The sequence below is a fragment of the Clinocottus analis genome, unplaced genomic scaffold (assembly GCF_023055335.1).
Source record: "Clinocottus analis isolate CAN_PGR_092001 unplaced genomic scaffold, fCliAna1.0.p SCAF_10, whole genome shotgun sequence".
In the NCBI taxonomy this organism is placed as follows: Eukaryota; Metazoa; Chordata; class Actinopteri; order Perciformes; family Cottidae; genus Clinocottus; species Clinocottus analis.
In genome coordinates, this window is record NW_027175821.1 from 14295528 (window position 1) to 14315390 (window position 19863).

A 19863-nucleotide genomic window follows, 5' to 3' on the forward strand; every position below is an offset into this window, starting at 1 on the left:
ACATGACAGCATTATCCCTTTGCCTTTGACACTGTGCAAGATAAAGCAGTGGGGGCACCGAGGTTCAAACATGTTGCTTTTATGGGGAGGAGGTGTCCGATTCATCATGCACTTACACCTCGAGCGCTCTGTAATCCCTGTCCATAAATCAGCATGGGGCTGGCATCTCCTGCCCAGCACAAAGTAAACTGAGGATACAACTTTACGACAGCTTATTTGGGGGGGAAAAAGAAAAAGGGGTTGATAACGGCATGTTTCAATACTTCTGATGAAGTAATAAATAAATACAAGACAAAAAGACAGAGAATCTTTCAGAAATCAGTTTATATAACAAAGTGGTTATCATATTCCATTACATAATCTATGGTAGGACAATGTGCATAACCATTTATTTTTAAAAAAAATGGTTTTAAGGATACAAATAAACTTAAAATGTTACAAATATAAATGTTTCTTAAGACAAAACATACTTAATGACAACTAGGAGGGTAGGCAGGGATATGGCAGCGTACACATGGTGGTTGGAAAAGGTTAGTCAACAGTCATGAGCGTTGTCTGTCGATTCAGCCGCAATAGGTCTTCAACAAATCAACAGTAAGCACTCACAATGTAGGAAGAACTGGCGATGTGGCAGCTGGAACTATTCACCAAAAGAAAGACTCTTTTTGCAAATATTTCACTCTTGTTAGTAGCAACGTTGTATTCAAACGTCTCAAACAACTTTTCCTCTGCCTGAGCTTATATCTCATGAGGTGAAGTGTCCAGTCATTCACTGAAAGTTAGGCCGCAAACTTTAGTAGTTAAATCGCTTCCAATCAACAGCAGCGTGGCTTCCTTTACAATTCTTTGAGGAACCGTTCATACCCCTGCCTCCTCTTGCTTACATTTACCATGAGCACAAGTCAAATCAACAGTTCTGGTTTGTTAGTCACAAGCTAAAGTACAATGGGATGATTGGCGTGTTTAGAGGCCTGTTTTTTACACCACAATGATGGAATAAATTCAGGTTCTTTGACAAGAAACATTGTCGCTATTTTCTATACAAACACATAATTCTTACGGATGATCCTAAAAGATGAAATGGCGGAGGGTGGGGGTACAACAACCACATACAGGGATGATGACGGTGTTGTCGTTGCAGAAGTTTCTTGTATCATCTTAAATTGCCTCAACTTTAGCTGTTTTCTTTGAGGAAAATTATTTTAATGTTTGTGGTTTTATTCACTGCTTTCCAGTCATTTAATATATTGAATGGCAACAAACTTGAAGTTTCATAATGCGCTTCTCCTCTTCAGTTTTGTGTTGCATTGTCTGTTCTTAGTCATCACTGTTGCAGCAAAGATGCATAATCTGAACTTCTACAATTAATAACACCTTCGCTCATCATGTTCTACAATGGCATCATGACAATAGATTAATTTAAATTCCCATTACTTTTTTTTTAAAGAAATACCACATATCTATCATTTTGTTTCACCAACATCTCCTACTTTGCAGTTCCAAGTTGGATCTGTTTATTAAACAATGGTTTGAATTAAATACAAATGTGTTGTTTTTTTATTCCTGAACAATGTTTCCAAGACTTTGACAACACCTGTAAATCCCTTTGATATACAAAACAAAATAAAAAAAACAAAAAAAAACACAAATTTTCCGTCATTGTACAGAGAGAACTGTGTAGGCACCCACCCCCGAAAATTTGGCACATGTAGAAAATCTAATTTGATTTAATAATCAAGAAAAGGTTTTGACTCCGATGGTAAAACACACACATCTGGTTGTTTTTGCATGTGCGGTATCCGATGCCAACATCCCAGAAGACACGGGTGTTGAGGGAGAACTGATTTTCAATACTTTGCTTAACTGTACTTGATGGCGGGTTTGAGGACAGAGGATGAGTCACGATTACAAAAAGGAAATCAGTGCCTTTCACGGCACGTCTCTATCGCTGCCGTATACAAGACAGCCCAAAACTCTCATCCACACAGAATCCCTTATGCGGAAACCTCATTCTCCACGCTTCCTCTGTGCAGCCGCTCAAACCTTATATTCAGAGGAGAATTATTGTCTTCTTCAAAATGCAGACTTCCCGGAGCATTGTGGATGCACCTTGAGCCAAGACGACGTGTACAAAATGCATTTTTAGAAGCGTGCGGGCTGGAAGACGAGGGTTCATGGAACAGACACATCACGAGCAGCACCGGCAGATTGTTTCAATGAAAAACCTCCATCCAGTCAGTTCAGGAGTCAAGCACACCGAATCCTACATTACCTGTGTTCCTGTCAGACTGCTGAGCACAGCACACACACACGCACACGCACACACACACACACACACACACACACGCACACTAAGCCTAAAGCAGAGTTATAGTATTATTAGAGTAACTTGTGGTATGGAAAAAGGGTCAGTTATGCCATTAGTGGGGAATCGGAGGGCGTGGGAGACTCACTTGCCAAGACAAGCATCATCATCGTGTCTTCTTGGCCCCTTAGTCGAAGATTGTGATCGAGCCCACTCTCCGTGTGGATTCAGCGGTTGTTTATAGGAGCATCTGCGTAGAGTTTAGGGCAGTGATGGGACAGGGTCGCTCCAGGCATGAATATATGAATAAATAGTTCACGTGAAGAAACTGTGCGAGAGTGGTTCCTTACAGCGAAACAAAGCTTACAAGTTTCAGCTATTTTGTACACAAACAACACGCACCAGGTGCTGAAGCTTCATCAGTATGAATAAAATATGCCGTGTGGGTCATTTAAGCCTAATAAGATTTTGTATTTTAATCTACAACACTTTGCCATTGAAATCTCAGCTGTGATTTTGTAAGCTGCTTAGCACTGTTTATATTATTCAGTAATATTCATTACATGATCTCTTCAACATAGAAAAATATGTATACTTGTTGAATTAAATGTGTTTGTTTGACATTATTTTACTTGGTTATCCTGCAGGGATTATTGATCATTCTTTTTTAAACGAGATATAGTTTGAAATCTTGGAATTCTATATATATGGAGTGAGTCATTGAGTCGTATTAAAGCACAACAAACCTCTCCTAATAAAAACCTGTGTGACTTCAGGAAATGTCAAAGTGTCGTGTTAGCTCCTCTTGGCAGTTATATGCATTTAGAAATGTGTCAGTCTCTCATGTTAACAGCGACCTTGGGACAGAGATCAGCACCTGGAGGCATTGGTCAGATATTACACAACTAAAAATAAAATGCATCCTGTCAAAATGGAGATTACAGTTTCAAGATCCATAAGTCACATGCTCTGAAATGTTGGCGTGGGCGGGCCAGCTCTTGTGGCTTACGTGGAAATATGTAATGAGAAAATATTCAGATGGACTCCTCGTACATGTCCTCGTAAAACTGTCTCGATGTTGATTGACGGAGGGTTTGACAAAAAAAACAAGAAAAAACATTTTAAGCGACTACTCTCTCTTCTGTGAAGAGTTGAGAGACTTGTTGAAGAAAGCACCATCTTCCTTTTTATGGGCCGCTGTCCCGCTGCCCCGCTGCTGGATGAACGGTGTGGTATGTTTTTCAGGACGATTAGCCGACCCAACGGTGCAGTCCTCCCTGGCTGGATGTTTCGTGTCAAATCTGTCTCTGAACTGTACTATTTTGTTGAACAAAAACAAAAAAAAAAGGTGACAGGACGTTGAGACTGACACAAATCAAAATGGATTTCCAAGCACAGCAAACCTTTTCTGTTAAAACAGCAGCAGCCCTAAAAAGACGCTACGTTGTTTTGTTTGTATGAATCAAAACCATCGAGAGAGGACATGAACATTTAGAGTGAAAGTGTTGAATAAATATGTAAGGCATCAGATGAACGGCATGGAAATGAAATGTCTGTGAGTGATGTACTGCGGATGCTTCCGCTCTATGTGGATTCTTTCGTATTTTCTGATCCACGTTTGTGTGTGTACGAGTGAGCGCTACAGTGACAGGTGTCCCTCCTTCAGACGTCATCCAGGTCTCCACCCCGCAGGCCTCTTTGGCACTTATCTAGCGTCTTGTGGTAGGCGTGGGCGATCATCGAGCTTGGTGATTTGCGTTGTGGCGCGAACGGGACCTTTCCAGGACTGCGCGACGGTTGTCTGTTCAGAAAGCAAACAAACAGAGAATCAGGAACAAGAAAGTGTTGTTACACTGATACATACTGGCCAGCAGGAGCTCAACTAAAGGAAACAGTGCAGAGAGAAAACTAAAGGAGACAGGGAAAAGAGAGGGAGGAGCAGAACATTTGGACAGTTGGAGTGCAGAGCAGCAGCAGAGGCCGGAGTGACAGAAGAAGCTGATGGAGTCGAGGTGCTTGTGCGTGGTGCGACAGCGACTCCATTCAGCTCCTGATCCGGGCTTCCCCTCGACTGCTCATGCACAGAGGGAGCACACGAGGACAGCGAGGCGTGTTTGTGCTGTGTGCGTGCGTCTAATTAGTGGCGGTGGCGGTTTCTCTGCCGTGTTCGTGGTCGGGAAGAACTTTGGGCTTTCTCAGTTCACAAACACTGCTTCACCCTGCGTTCCAACCATGTCTGCCCAGAAATGCCCGTGGCATCCGCTGGGCAGCCAGGTGGCAGGTTGGGCTGGACACAACCAGGAAGCACAGCCACGGAGATGACTGCAGGCACACCCACACCGGACTGCCCGGTGTTTCCAAGCGTGCCACCACCACGATGCCCATTACTCAGTGCCAGCTGTAGGGTGCCAGGCGTCCCGGGCTAGGCGTTGTTTAATGGCTTTCGCTCCATCCATCATGTCAGGTAATGAGCTGAGAGTGACTGTGATGGCTGGGAACACGTACACAAAACATGTGCGCGCACACAGACACACACACAGACTCCCGACCATCGCGGTGTAGAACAGAAAGCACTCCTTCAGATTGGATACGAAGCATCATGCGGATGATGCGCGGGTGGAGAGAGGAAGAAAAAAACAAACAGATGGAAGATTCTGTGTTATCTGCTTCTTTTAGTTTAACATATGTGCTTATACAGGTGATTGTTCAAGGTAACATGTTCTGGCAGCGTGTCCAAAAACATCACCACTACTTACCCACGCGCTCATTTTTTACATGCACAGGTTGTGCTTCAGTCTCAAAACAGGACTCAAACGACCTTTTTCCTTTCAAAACAAACATTCATAGTACACACACACACAAAAAAGTGGTTCATACACTATCCATCCCTGCCAATTATCTGCAAGCCCAATTGCTGTAACCTAATTTCTGGGCAAGCAGTCCCCTTCAACCCTCAGCCTATCGGAGGAGCATGAAAACCAGAGCAGGGAGAACGCAGGCGCTCTGCTTCTGATGCAGGGGGCTCTTTAGCTACATCTTACTGTACACAAGATGGGAAAAGACAGCGCAAAGGATGAAAGAAAATACTATAAAGGCCATAAATGAATTGGGAGACAAGTGAAATCTTAAAAAACTGGAACAATCCACAAACGGATCTATAAAAATCTATTGGGAGTTGAATACAGGATGCATAAGAACTATTTTCCCAGTAAGGCGCAGCAAGATATACACACATTTTATACAGAATACGCACCATTAAATCAACCTTTCGAAACAGTTTTTCATTTGAATTGAACACTCTGTGGTTTGTGGGAAGTGATTTCAGTACAAAAAAATCATAAGCAGCCAAGTCTTGCCACCAGCTCCCTGCAACAATGCAGCGTACTCGTAGTTAACCCTGGTGTTGATTTAAAGGAGAGGCGTATTGATACGTGCATGAGAAGCGTACGTTTGCCAGGACCTCTCAGTCGTCTTTGTCATTTGAAGAGGCAGCAATTTGTGTGCTTTGTGAAGTGAAAACAATGTGGCGCATTAGTGTGACCACTCGTAAAAACCCCACAACCAAGTATAGCAGGCGGCTTTCTGTGGAACAGCAAATGAAAAGTGCCCTTTTGGGGGGTTACCTAAATACATGGGAGGGCTTTCGACAAAGACTTCACAAAACGGGGGAAAAACTTCCAGCGAAATGCATCTCCCATCACAAGATCCTTGAACGGAGAGCCATTGGCTTCTCGTAAAGACTTTTCCGTGCCTATCTTCAGGTGCATAAAAGCCCATCTTTTCCAACCCCACATCAATCTATCACAACAATTGAACAAACAGCAGCCACTTCTACTGGGGGACAAACATTACTACTAGCCTTGGCTGAATTGAACATTTCAAGCACACCTACACACACATTATACAGACGGGGAGGGGAACAAAGTGAGACTGGAGGATAGGAGTAGAAATCCACACATAAGACACTTTCTACGCTTATTTGCAGCACTGATTGCAACTCTTTCTACACGTAATGGTTTTGATGGCTTCTGTTACCTGGTTCTCCCAGCAGCGCCATCTTTCCAAGTTACAGAAGGAGAAGAAATTGACAAAAAGAAGAGCAGTTTTCCATGTTACAGCCGGGAGAGGTTGGCACCCCAGAACTTACTTAAACGCTGGCACCATTTCTGATACACTCTCTCTCTTTCTCTCTTTCTCTCTCTCTCTCTCTCTCTCTCTCTCTCTGTCTCTCACACACACACACACAAAATAAAATACATTGTTGCTTAGTCTTGAAATGTTACACAGAAAAAAGCCCAATGCATTGCTTTGAGAAACTCTCTTTCCATCACACACACACACACACACGCACACACTTGTATGTATATCATGATGATCTCTGCAACAAGGGAGCGGCTCTGAATAAGACAAGGGTAATAGGAGGAGGGGAGGACGCCAAGATTACTAAACAGCCAGAGCGAAGGCCTTAAGCCGGTGCAGTTAACTCCAACCCTCTCCTGACTGTTTAGAGGGTCTCCAGTGAGATGTCGCGTCATGTTACGATAGAGTTTCCCTGGTGGATTCCCCCGAAATAGATTAAATATCATAATGACTTTTGTGTTACTGTCATCTTTGGCTAATTACCGGGAATTACATCATGATAAGGCTCTATGATCCGCAAAAGAAGGAAAAGCTGCCAGTCATCTATCAAACGCTTTCAGCATGGGATACTGTGAGGAATTGCCTCTCGGTGGCCGTTGTAAACAGGAAGACTTTTGGAGGGATTATGCTGTGTTTGTTAAATATCATCTGGGTAGCGTCAGACCCTGGGCCCGCATCTAAACATGGTACTCACATTCATCAAGGCCACAATAACAAGGTCAGGCTCACATAATCACCCATCATGTGTGTAAATAGCTGCAGAAGGCAAACAGGATGCATCATGAGGCTTCACTCGAGCTCCATCTATTTTAGAATTAGCTTTGCAAATCATGCGTTGACTGTCTTTTGTGTGTGAGCAACGACATGATTTCTCTGACATGTCACTGCCTTTGTCTAATTCACTCTGAGTCTCTCTGCACTTTATGTCATTTTTGATAACGCAAAACATAATAAAGGTGATTAAATCTGGGCTTGCTGCGCATCATCATGTTGTGTTTGCTTCTCTGTCGAAGGGGAAAGCGTCTGCAGCATTAGCAACAGCAACAACCTTCTATCACCTCTTTTCATCTTCTGCACCTCCCTTCCCCCGTCTCCTCTGCCAGCCTCCCAGCTACAGAGTAATGGAACTCCCTACACAGAAACAAGATACGCTGTATAAATGGGATGCAGAGGGAGAGAAGCTATTTCTTCCCACTGAAAGTTATGGCCCGGCTATCGCAAAACTACAGTCGTGGCAAACACAGCCCCTCGTTCACTGGTAAGAGTAATCACCCCAACGGAGGAGGAGGGGAGGCGGAAAATAGTGCAACTGAAGAAAAGGTGATTTAAGTTGTGGAGATTGAGCTGGAGGAAAAAAACAACTGGACAAGGACGACGGTTCAAAGAAGAAAGAATGTCAGTGACCCTTTTCTATCAGATGCTACAAGTCACTTCTACGTGGATTTATAACAAGCAGTTGAAATGAATACGAGTGCAAAGTTTAAAGGATTAAAAGTCCAACATGCTCTCTCAGCTACTGCAACATACAGGTTTAGCTTTTTTGGGGGGCGAGAAATATCTAGGTTCTCAAAAAATAACTATTTAAAAGTAAAAACTTTGGTTATTAATTTTGGAATCGAAATTTAAATGCAATTTCCATTTGTTTAAAATGATTTCAAAAATATGCATCATAATGAGGACATATTTTAAATATTGCTACTTACAAAAATCTTGGATCGGTATACCTCTTTGATTAATCAATGACTTTCAATTCCACTCACAAACAAGGTGGAGGCATAAACACACGGAAATGTTGTGTAAACAACAAAGCTGTTCAGTGTTTCACTTGATGTGTTTGAATTTGGGGATATGCCTTTTAAGTGTATGTTTTATGTAATTTACATTATTGATATATGCAATGTCTCCTATTCTGCCTCACCAACATGTTCACTGACCGATTTCCTATATGTCCTAGAATGACTTTCACAAATTCTCTGGGTAATAAACTCCTTTCAAAGACAACCTTACGTGGCTTATAGTTATTCTTTGTTCGCAAACCTGTCTGGGAATACAAGGATACATCCATGATCCTCACTGTCAAAAGCAAACAAATACAAACTGTCTCTGACTTTTCTCCCATGTTTAACCGTATATTAACCTGTATAGTGTGCTTTAGCTCCTATAATGTATTTCTTGTGTTGGTATCTTCTAAATGAGGGGAGTGTACACATGTCAGGGTATCTGAGATGTGGGGGCTGCGATCCAGTGCTTGAAGTGTTTTGCTGTGTTTTCCCAGCATGCCGTAGCAGGCAGAGGCGATCAGAACGGCATCACAGAGGGACATGCTGAAGACAGGCCGAGATAATTCTCCCACTCTGTGTTACTAACCCCCTTCTGCACCACATTGTCTCTCTCCCATTTTCCCTTTTTAAATGTCTTTCTCTTGCTCTCCTCTACTTATATATTTTTAATCCTCTCCATTGCTGACATTACCTCCAGCGTTCATTACTAAAAGTCGACCGCTTGTGATTTCTAAAGACCCAGGAAGCCGAGAGAGCGATCTAAACACTGACAACACACTTTAACTTGAAGAATTCAAATTCTGCATGCATGCATACGAGTCCACCGTGCTGCTTGACAGTTTGTATACCGCATTCAGAGCAAAGTGAGTTTAACTGACAGTCTGTTGAGATAAACGGTAATGAGGAGAGGTTCGCAGAGAGCAGGGTGGTCATAACACATGCAATCGGTTTTGACAGCACAGGGACGTGTTTAATCTTTCCATGCTTCTATCACCACTCTATCTCAGTGGGTACAGTGATGTGCATGCTTGGCAATACTGGTGACTGACCCAGATAGTAAATACAGCCAGTCAACCCCGCCGCCACACGCCTCCCAAACAGTCTCTAACAACTCTCTCTCTCTCTCTCTATTCACGGATTACATTTAAGTTCAAAAATTCTCTCTGGGCTGTGCACCGTCACTCAAAAAATGGCACCAGGGCATTTTTACCCCCCCCCCCCTCCCATTCCCAATTTCAACTCGGTCCATCTGTCCTCAAAGTGTGATTATTGTCAGACATACTGTGTATAAATGCATCCTATTTTTCTGTCCTGAATACACATGTACACAGCGTATAATATGCATATATTCACTTACTACCCCTCGGCACCAAATTTTCAGTTTCAGGAGAGAAGGAAATCACTGCATATACAAATGGAGGGAAGAAAAGTACTAGTTTATCTTCTCAGTGGGTAAGCTTTGACAGGTCTACCAGGGACAAAACAGCAGGAGAGAAGAAAAGAGGTTTCACATGTTGTTGTTAAAACCTGTGTGTACTATATGCTCGTGTAACTGTGTAAATCTGTGTGTGGTAATCTAAAAAAAAATCCATCTTTCTCTTTGAAGCTCGGCTAACATTTGTTAGATTTTTGATTGAAAACAACAAGCTTGACAGACCGCTGCAGCACAGATTCCTCATTGGGCCCCTCAGGTTCAGAAATCTCCTTCAAAATATCTCTGCTGGACTCGATTCCTCAGTCACGGAACAATACCTCTTTGCATTCTGGGATGCAGCGGAGGCACACACAGTCCAAATGAACAGTTATATGAAAACACTTTTGTTATCGATCAGTGCCTGAGGCAAAACTCTCATTCATGATTGTCCTCTCAGCAGTCAAGTTTCAGGAGGCAGGCTTTAACTCCAAAAAGTATGACAATGGGAAAAAAAAACCTCATATCCTTTAAAATCATGAAAGTGCCCACCTGTATGCATGTTTCAGAATATTTTTTGCCTTTGACATTATCTCCTTTCCTTGGCACAACACTCAAATATACAGTGTAGCTTAGAGGCCGAGTGGTATCAGGATGTGTCGTACATAAAGTGTAGAGGGAGCAGGAGCATTCCTACGACTGTTAAATGTGAATCTCTTGATTAATAGATAACTGTTTGCTCAATTAAACATCAGATATTATGAGACAATGTGTCCTAACAACAAATATCTTGTTTCATCCAAACAACAGAAAATATTTAATTAAGACTAAACAAGAATTTGACGTTTGAAATCCTGGAACCATGCTTAAAAAAAGCCAAACTAATAATTGCTTATTCAAACAGTTGCAGATTATTACTCTACTTATTGATTCACCTTAATTAACCTCCATTTACTTGAGTCTACTTCCTGCATGAGGGCAACCAGCAGTGTCAGAATGTGTACACTTGACTTAAGCTTTTTTAACAGATTATTTTCTGTCCATTCGTCACCATTGTTGGACAGATGACAGCGTAGAGGCACACTGGGGTTGAGCGACATGCAACAAGAGTTGGAAAAGCTGGAATCAAACCCAGAATGTTGCATTTATATGGCATGCACTGTCACCGTTTGGCTGCCACTGCACTCCTAGACTGAAGTTTTTGGTTTGGGGCTTTACCAGCAGCCAAAGACTTTGACCACAAGGCATGCAGGAACCATGGAGAGCACAGATGGGCCCTGTAGCAGAGGCCTGTGTTTCACAGGCCCGAGCCAGGAGAGAGAGCAATCCATCAGGCCAAGGCACTTGGGTGCCTAGGGGGGCCCGTCACTGACCCTATAAGACTGATTGGAGCTCTGTGGGAGGCCAGACCCCCTGACTACACGGACATCAGTGCCTGGCTTGCTCCACTGAGGCTTGATCTGAACTGGACCCAGCCAAAGCAGTGACCTGCTTCTGTTTGATTTCTGTGAAGGGAGCTATCTAGATCACAGATAATGTTCAGTAGAAACATGTGAAAATACAGCTTTAACTTTTATACTTCACATAATAAACATTTCATACGTCAAAATAGGTCAACCGTCCAAAATTCACAGCCTCTATATATTTAGCCTCATTTCAACCCTAAAACTGACATAATTTTATGATAACAATTACATTGTGCTGTAGTTAATACAGTGTAAAACCTCAGATGAAGTGATAGGAATCTAATTACTTTAACGGTCTTCTGATCTGACGAGGTCAGACAAAGCATCAGCCAGACGTGCGGCTGGAACCTGTGGTAGCCAAGGCGAGCCACATGATTGACAGGTGAACGAGTAAACAGAGAGATAGTTAGACAAATGGAAGCTAAGATATAGTTTGACAGACAGATGGGAGCGTAAATGGATGGTTTGGCAGCATGATAAGGTAAATAGGCTGATGGATCACAAAACAAATGTGGGAGGAGGAAGGAGGAAAAGAGAAGAGAAGAAAAGAAAAGAGTGCCTGCCTGCAGACAACAAAAAATAGAGAGCCAGATAGTCTGATGAACACAGATGGATCGTGTTGATTTACAGGGAGGTGGGGCAAGATCAATAGATTGTTTTATTCTATTTGCTTGGCAAACTGGAGATTTGATGAGGCTGATATCAAGGTGATCTGCTTCTGACGACTCCAGGCATGACTGTTACAGATGGCGAGATAGCGACACATCTCAATCTTTGGCGAGCTGGCAGTCTATCTCAGCTTCAGTGCTCGCACCACCACCATCACTTCTGAGCGTGCTATCAAAAACGCTTCGTGTGCAATGTATCCTTTCCAATAAATTAATCACTATACTTTCAAACCTCACACAGGATTTCAGAATGGGTGGGTCTAAATTAGTGAGTGTGAATCACCAGGTGAAGTGAGGACGCCACGAGGCGTCAAGCCGCTGGTACTGGCAGGAAGCTGTAGCTCCAAGTGAAGCGGGTTTCGGTGTCTCAAAATGGTGAACGGGTAGGATTCTTTGCTTCCACTCAGATTTGAGAAAAACAAAATGGATGCCCTGACAACCCCGACGCCTCATTACTGCTGCTTGCGTTTATCATGTCAAAATGGAAGACAAGGGTATGTGAAGTTTAGAGGCAAGGGCTCTCCTAGTTAGAAAGGTGGCTTTTCTCTGTGGCTGCTTGAGGGACATGAGGGTGCACTTCAACAGCCTTGATGAGTGTTGCAGGGCTTATAATAGACAGGGAAGGCCCAGAAAGCATGCCCTTTAGAGGTGCAGCATCTCTCACAGTTTGACAGCTTACAGGGCCTCGGCTGCACAATGACACCTTCAGTGCGCTCACGATGACACACAAACACACACACACACGCGCGCTCACAGGTGCATAATGCTCAGCCTCACATTCTCAGAAACACAAATAAGTTTGGCAACACATGCGCACAATTACATAGAGACGCACCTAAACTCATGCGTGCACACACTCACGGTCATGCACGCACATACACTAATCCATCCTGGAGGTGGATATAATACTTGACAAGCTGAAACTCAGCATCATCCTGACAGTATTAATACTTATAAAACAAGCCAGGCTATAAACACATCCTGCATTCTCTCCAAGAAGGGGGTTATGGAAACAAACATCTGTTTGTGCCATGTTCAGAAAGCAGTACAGCTCCCTCACTGTAGACAAAAATACAGCGAAAGCTCCATCTCTAGGAATAGTGTTGGATTTATGTCAGAACCACATAGTAGGTGAAGAAGAGTATCCAGAGGTGCTTGTTTGACGAAGAGTTTGCAGTGCACGTATCAAACCAAGTGCATGAGGATAGAGGGCAGCTGTGGATCAGGATATAGAGCAGGTCGGCGGTTCAATCCCCAGCATCCATGACTCAACAGTGTGTGAATGTGTGTGAATAATCGAATAAAATGTGATAGCACCTCGTATGGCAGCCTCTGTCATCACTGTGTGAATGTGTGTGTGAACGGGTCAATGTTGGCATGTGGTGCAGTAACATGTTGGCCCATCATATCCAACATTTCATGATTACATGACGTAAATGTGTCCAAATGTGCTGCTTCGCTCTGTTTTGTATTGCAAATTGAATATCTGCACTGTTTTGAAATTTTGATTTAACAAAATGAGCTCGGGGAATATTTTCTGACATTTTGTACACCAAATAATTTATCAGTTTAAAGTTCTATACATGGAATTGAGTACATAAATAGAGGAGTAAACAACTTTGCAATGTAAAGTTATAGTGGAGTAATAATAATTAACATTCACCAATAACAAAAATAACTAAATCTTAGTTGCAGCCCTCCTGTAGAGTATCGTAATGTAAGTGTTGATGACTGAGTTTTTAAATAACTGTAGGAATGCACATGTAAATGATAAAGTAAAATGAATAAATAAAAACATAGTCAGCTGGGAGTTACTGTTGTGGACATTACATAAATAAATTAGTATTTATGCGTCTGCTTTTCACTGTGACACACGCCCACTGATTATTATATGAATCTATCACAGTGATTATCAGATTTAGTCAGGAATATAACAGACAGGTAACTACAAAGTCATCATGACTGATGGCCCGGGTCAAGAAAGACTTCCTCACAGAACCTGCAACTGGTTAGACGGCTGCTACAAGTTTTCCAGCAACAAACCAAGCCGCCCTCCAATCTCAGGATTCTGTGGGACCGCTCACCACGGATGCCTTCCCTGTGTTAATAAAACATGGTGTTGTGTGTTATTTATTAATTCCCTTTTTGATGTGTCCCAGCGCGCAGCAAGAGTGGTGGAGGAAATCATAGAAGGCTCTGCAAGCGAGCAGCCTCGCTCTGCCTCCTCCATGCCATCACCATCAGACCCATTTGGCCATGAGAGGAAGCTCTCTTCTGTTCACATGAGGGGGTTTGCAGTATGGGTGTGCTTCCAGAAAGACTTTTCACTTTCTTTTTTTCTATGAATCATTCATACTGAGAGATGCTCCCTCATGTACACAAAACACCAGAACCCTTCCTGTGATGGGCTACACTTTGCTACCTTCATGTTTTTGCTTGTGCGATTGTCATCGTGAGTTTCTGTGTACAAGACTTAGAGGAGAGGTGGTAGACGCACAACATGAAGGCGTACTGTGTCTTCTTGTGTAATTTGATTTGGAAACTCCTCTTGATCATCATGAGCCGGTCAGTTTCTGTTGATATTGTTTGGTTATTGTCCTTCTCAGAGGGAAATAATCATTTTTAAATTTCTAAAAGTTGAAAAGTTCTTAAGAGACTGAAACCTCACTAGCAGTCCTATGAAAGAGTAAATACTAATGCATCTCTTCCTTTGCAGCGCCAGACAATAATTGCTGATCAGAGCTCCATGTAATCAACAACTTTGATGGGGGATATTGTGTGTTCTTGCCTTTATGTGTGATATAATCAATACGTTATGAGCTCACACACACGTGGGTGTTGTGCATGTGCGCTATTGTCTGAGGGTGGTTATGTTTTTTTTTTAACCGCCTGCAGGTTGACGACATACCAACAGACCAGACATCTTAGGCGACAATGAATTCTGTGTGAATGAAAAATGTATCTGTCCCCTTCACTTATTCATCAACGAGGAAGATATTTCTGCAGGGATGCCCTCTAGAGATGTGGCGCTCAGATGGCAGGCGGCCTGCCGCCACTTTACCCACAAGGTTTTCAATAAAACAAGCAAACAACACAATTCCAACACCTATAAATAAGTGATCGTTCCTGAATAAAGTGCTGTACACAGAGCCCCTCACTGAGGTCACTCATCACACTTTAATGGGGCCCTGTACCGGCCAAAGTTATTTCTTTACTCAGTCGCTCTCTCTCTCCTCCTTTCTATCTTTCTCCATCTCCGAGCAAAGTGAGGGAACAAAGTCATTGGAGGTAGCTGAAATATGAGAAGCAGAGTCACATTCAGATCATCATCGTGCCATCACCTGGCTCAACACTGGTTAAGATACAGCACTATCTGTTTCATGATTTATGAGGCTATCAACATGCACTTTCTTCCCCCCTCTACCTCTTTCTCTCTCTCTCTCTCTCTCTCGCATCACTTTACCACACACACTCACACCCACACACTGACACGCAGGTACACACAAACTCCCTGAGATTCCTTCGCAGTTATTTTCTCTCTTTCTGGAGACAGGTTGCTCACAGCAGTTTGAACATTCAGAGCGGTGGCTCGCCAGATGCCTGGGCGTCTGTCAACGTGGCGCTATTGTTAGCTAGTTTTTGATAAGATTTACATGGCAGAAAAGCCATCAAATAAGATATACTACTGAGAATATGAGAAGGGATCACACCTAATCCGCACACCTGCGTCTTGGCAGTGCCAAGTCTCTTTTCTATCCAGACCAACACACACACACACGCACACACAGATACATGCAACCATGTGCCCACACACTCTGTAAACTTCTGGGAGTTACACAGCAGCTTGAGTTTGATTTAGATGTGGGTTTTCCCGGGGCTTAAAGGCTCAAAATTATCACATTTGTTCAAAAACCAACACACATATAGGACACGACTCAAGCTTGTGCAGGCACATACATACAGGAGCATTAATGTATATTGCGTCTTCTGGCTGCCCCTCACTCCAGGAGCTAAATAGAAATTTTACTTGCAATTGGGCCGCAGGAACCATCCAGGTGTATCTTAACATTTGCAAAAATGATGTGTCAAACAAACCAAGTGGTTGCTTTAGGTTCTACCGGTCTAATGAGCCTAACCTTTTGCAGTCCTAATGGGAATTTTAAGTTGAGCAAATTAACTTCTAGTCTCAGATTTAGTTCCTGGGGCCCCTTACTTTCTGGTACTATTTAGCTGGAAAGGCCCATTATACTTTTTCTCTCTCTGTCTGATGTGTGTGCACACACAGACACAGACACACACAGACACACACACACACACACACACACACACTGCACATCAAACCTGTGCTGATTAGAAAAGAACTGGGTCACTTGTGCCCCGGCTAGTGGTACTTTCTGCTCTGGCCCTGTAAGCCCCTCGGTAACCCAGAATCCCTTGGCATCCATGTCAGAGCCAGGGCCTGCGGCAACACACCTGTGTCCACACTTCTTCACTGGGATCAATTAGCATTAAAGTTTCAGCGCTGCTCTCCCGCAGTGTGGACATAGTGTACACTGGAGGGGTACAGCCTCAGAACAGCCACAGAAAGAGACTGACAGAAACGTGAAGGGAGAGATAAATTTGTAGACACACGCCACAGCGGTCTGACAGACAGACACATACACAAGTTCCTCTGCTGTTAACCCCTGGCTAGCTGCAGTGCTGGGTCAGGTCCAGGGGGTTCTTTCACGGACGAACAAACTAACAAATCACCGCACATCACAGAAATGTTTTCATTGCAAACTTCTCAAAGTTCAGAACTCATCCACATATTGTATCTCACATGTGTTATATATTCTGCTGTGGCTGCACCTGTATTACACGCCGGCTGCTTTTCTGATCACTCTTCCTCTTCCGTTCTATTGAATTGATCCCTCCATGACAATACTAATGCTTTCTTCTTTCTTATCTTTGACTGCATAATGCACTTCTGAAGAAATGCAGAGGAGATTATTCCACTCACAGACTGACAGGATTCCAACCTCTATTTTCCGTAACACTGGTTTTACATTATCAACATCTTTTTTTTTGTTGGCAGATTGTCAAGTCTTACAAACACAACTGGATTCTAACGAGGTCATCCATTCTGACTTGGAGTATATGACTTCTCAACCCACAGGTTGCAGTTGTTTTTTAACCTTTACCCTTTCAGTGTTCAGTATCTGGCTCTAAACATCTTCAGTATGGGTGTCTATCCTTCCAGTTCAGCCACAAATATGTCAGAGCTCCAATCCTCCCAGACCCTAACGGTGTCACGTACGGCTAGTCACCAGGAAACAGATAGTCAACAAGTAGGCGGTCCCATTGGTTTTGAAGAAACTGAATAATCCTGGGGCTTTCTCCCTGAGGGGGGTCGAGGGCTTTCCCACCACCATGTGGCAGTTTACACGAAGCATGTTTGTCTGTTTATCCCTGCATATGCGTGTGTGTGTGTGTGTGTGTCTGTGTGTGCCAAAAAGAGCACTGAGGCCAGCTGTACCTGTGCTGCCTCGTGGTTGTCTCTTGACAGTGCCCTTCACATCACAGCATGGGCCCGGACGTTGGATTTGACAGAAGTGACCTGCATGCCACATCAAGCTCGCAAGACACACAAACACAAGCCTACGCACAAACACAAACACACGCGCACCAAACCCAGACAGACAGAGCTGCACACGCACCTGCTCACTCTCTGGCATATATGAAGATGCCACACGTATTCAGACGAAACATGGTGGCACATACACACACAAGAACCTATTAAGCTATAAAGCAAATGCCATACGTTCTAATGCGCTCATATGGTGTACGGCCACCACACCACCTCGTATGGGGTACTTAGCCATCCAGCCCCCCTGTCAGGCCGCTGTCAATAAGGATTGCAGAAGAGCTGCTGCTTGACAGCATGGGTAAACAAAGAGGGGTTAAAAAGAGGAAGAAAAAAAAAGTCTGACTGGGGTCCCTGTTATTCTCCCCGAGCAGGAAATCATTTGCAGGCAATTTGTGACTCATTTCAAAGCGTTTTGTGTGGGGGTGTTTTTGACACATATGTATGTAGTGATGGGGGAGTGGGTTGAAAGCAGTCGTGGTTTGGTGGTAAACTTTGACTTAAATATTACAAATGTCAAGCATTTTTGTTCTTTACAATGCTGCTATTTCCAGAGAATTGTTGGCTAATCAGAATTGGACCTGCATGTGTCAAACCGTAAACAGTAATTGATGGCATTCAGTGCGGGCACAATTCATTGTGATTGATAGGGAGCAAAAGAAAGCACTAAGACTTGCATTTTTTCGCTCTCTGTAAATATTAAAACAATATACAGTTTGTGTGCCGCTGTGGGGAATTCGGTAAAATGATTATTTCATTTGGCATGTCTTTTCTAAACTTGTCAATCACTAACCTCGACACCTTCTTCCATTGATTAGCCTCATCTTAATCCCCATAAACACAATGTCATTTCAAGTAAATCCATTTCCTCTGCACTATTTCCAACAGTGACATATTTTCCTGACCTCCCCTGGGCCTAATTGAAATTAAGATCGGTGACCTTTGGGGAGGCTATAGTGGCCTCCTTGTTCTACTAGCTGCTTACTATATTTCATTTGCTAGAAACTCATAAATCAGCCTGTTGAACTGGGTCGCAATGATGGTCTCGACCTTTCTCATGACATTTCCAAATGGCCACATCCTCTACCTAGGATCATGGCACCGTGAAAGGCACCCAACCATGGTATATGAAGATGAGAACGAGCCCACTACACCAGGCACAGGGGAGCAAATAAACCAGTGGCTTGGGAAATGGCACTGGGAATTGGCATCGATTGTCAAAACCGCTGTTCTGTGTGCAGAGGTAGTTTCTTATTGAAAACACTGCACATTCCTCACATATCTTAAGTATGTTGAAAATGCTTTTGACTTTGAAAATGCTCAGTCAAACCAATTAACAATACACACTTGAGTGCTGTGAAGAAACGTTTGAGATTTTCTAAGGACACGATCTAAAACACTGTTGGTGAGGGGAAAAAAAGCCTTATCATTGAGACCATGCGGGTTTACATGTTCTTCACTTCAGCACCCTTTGAACAAGATCCTCATTGTATGCAAATCTACATTGGCAACAGCATAAAGTAGCTTTCCGTTCTGTGTTGCAATGCATGTGCTATGTATAGTCTGCTAAAATCCTGTGTGTGTATGTGTGTGTGTGTGTGTGTATGTGTGTGCGTGTGTGTGTGTGTACTGCAGGGAGAGAAGTAAAGGTCCACTTGTGACAAGCCTAGTGGGAACAGAACATCTGGTGGACCGGCTGCTCCTCTGGTTAACATGCTCCTCCTCAGTGGCCCCCGACGACACACACCTTGGTACCACATGCACAGGTACATGCAAATACGCACACATAGAAATAGATAAAAACAAAGTCAGGTGCATGTACAGGAGCAGACGTGTGTACAAACCCACACTCATTCTCCTTTCATGGCTGTTCTTGTCATAAACGTCCAACGTAAATCCACATCTACATTAATCTCAGGAAAATAACAGTCCATCATGTCAACAGACTCAACACCATTATCACACTGGAGAGAGGTATAAATAGAGGGCCCATCATTCATGCAGTGATGCTAAGGAGCAACAATGTCCAATTTGCACCAGATGCTCTTCAGAGCCGAATTAAGCCGGCATTATTGCTGGTGGAAAATGTCATGTTATTGGCAAGGTGAACGCTCTCCACTCCAAGCCCTGTGCTTGATGCAGCATTGCTGGCTCACTCCCATATTCACCCTGTAATCGACTAAATGCAGAGCCATTCCTTATTATTTTATTTTTTTTATCTTTCTCTCTCCGTCACTTACACATATTAACACATGTACTTCAAGTCATCACTTATAGCTCTGCTGAGCTTCCGTGAAATGCCATTTAGGCTGCAGTGGATGGCATCAGTTAACACTTTACCTTCGTTAACTAAGTTAAATTACAGGCAGACGTCTCATTAGCTCCGAGTGTATAGCTGTGGAACAGAAGATGACATGAAGAGGGGATTACTATTCTTTCATGAAAGGTTAAATAACTTGGTAGAAG

At 43.2% G+C, this 19863-nt stretch overlaps 1 protein-coding gene across 3 annotated transcripts in view; it reads right to left on the bottom strand.

The window, feature by feature from the left end:
• Window positions 1–309: 309 nt before the first annotated feature.
• Window positions 310–19863, bottom strand: part of diaph2 (diaphanous-related formin 2) — a 352767-nt gene continuing 333213 nt past the window's right edge. For all 3 annotated transcript variants that reach the window (XM_068592221.1, XM_068592230.1, XM_068592213.1), the window contains one exon: window positions 310–4106. In XM_068592221.1, coding sequence (XP_068448322.1) covers window positions 4042–4106 — 65 coding nt within the window. In that variant the 3' untranslated portion in view covers window positions 310–4041. The remainder of the gene's footprint in view (window positions 4107–19863) is intronic.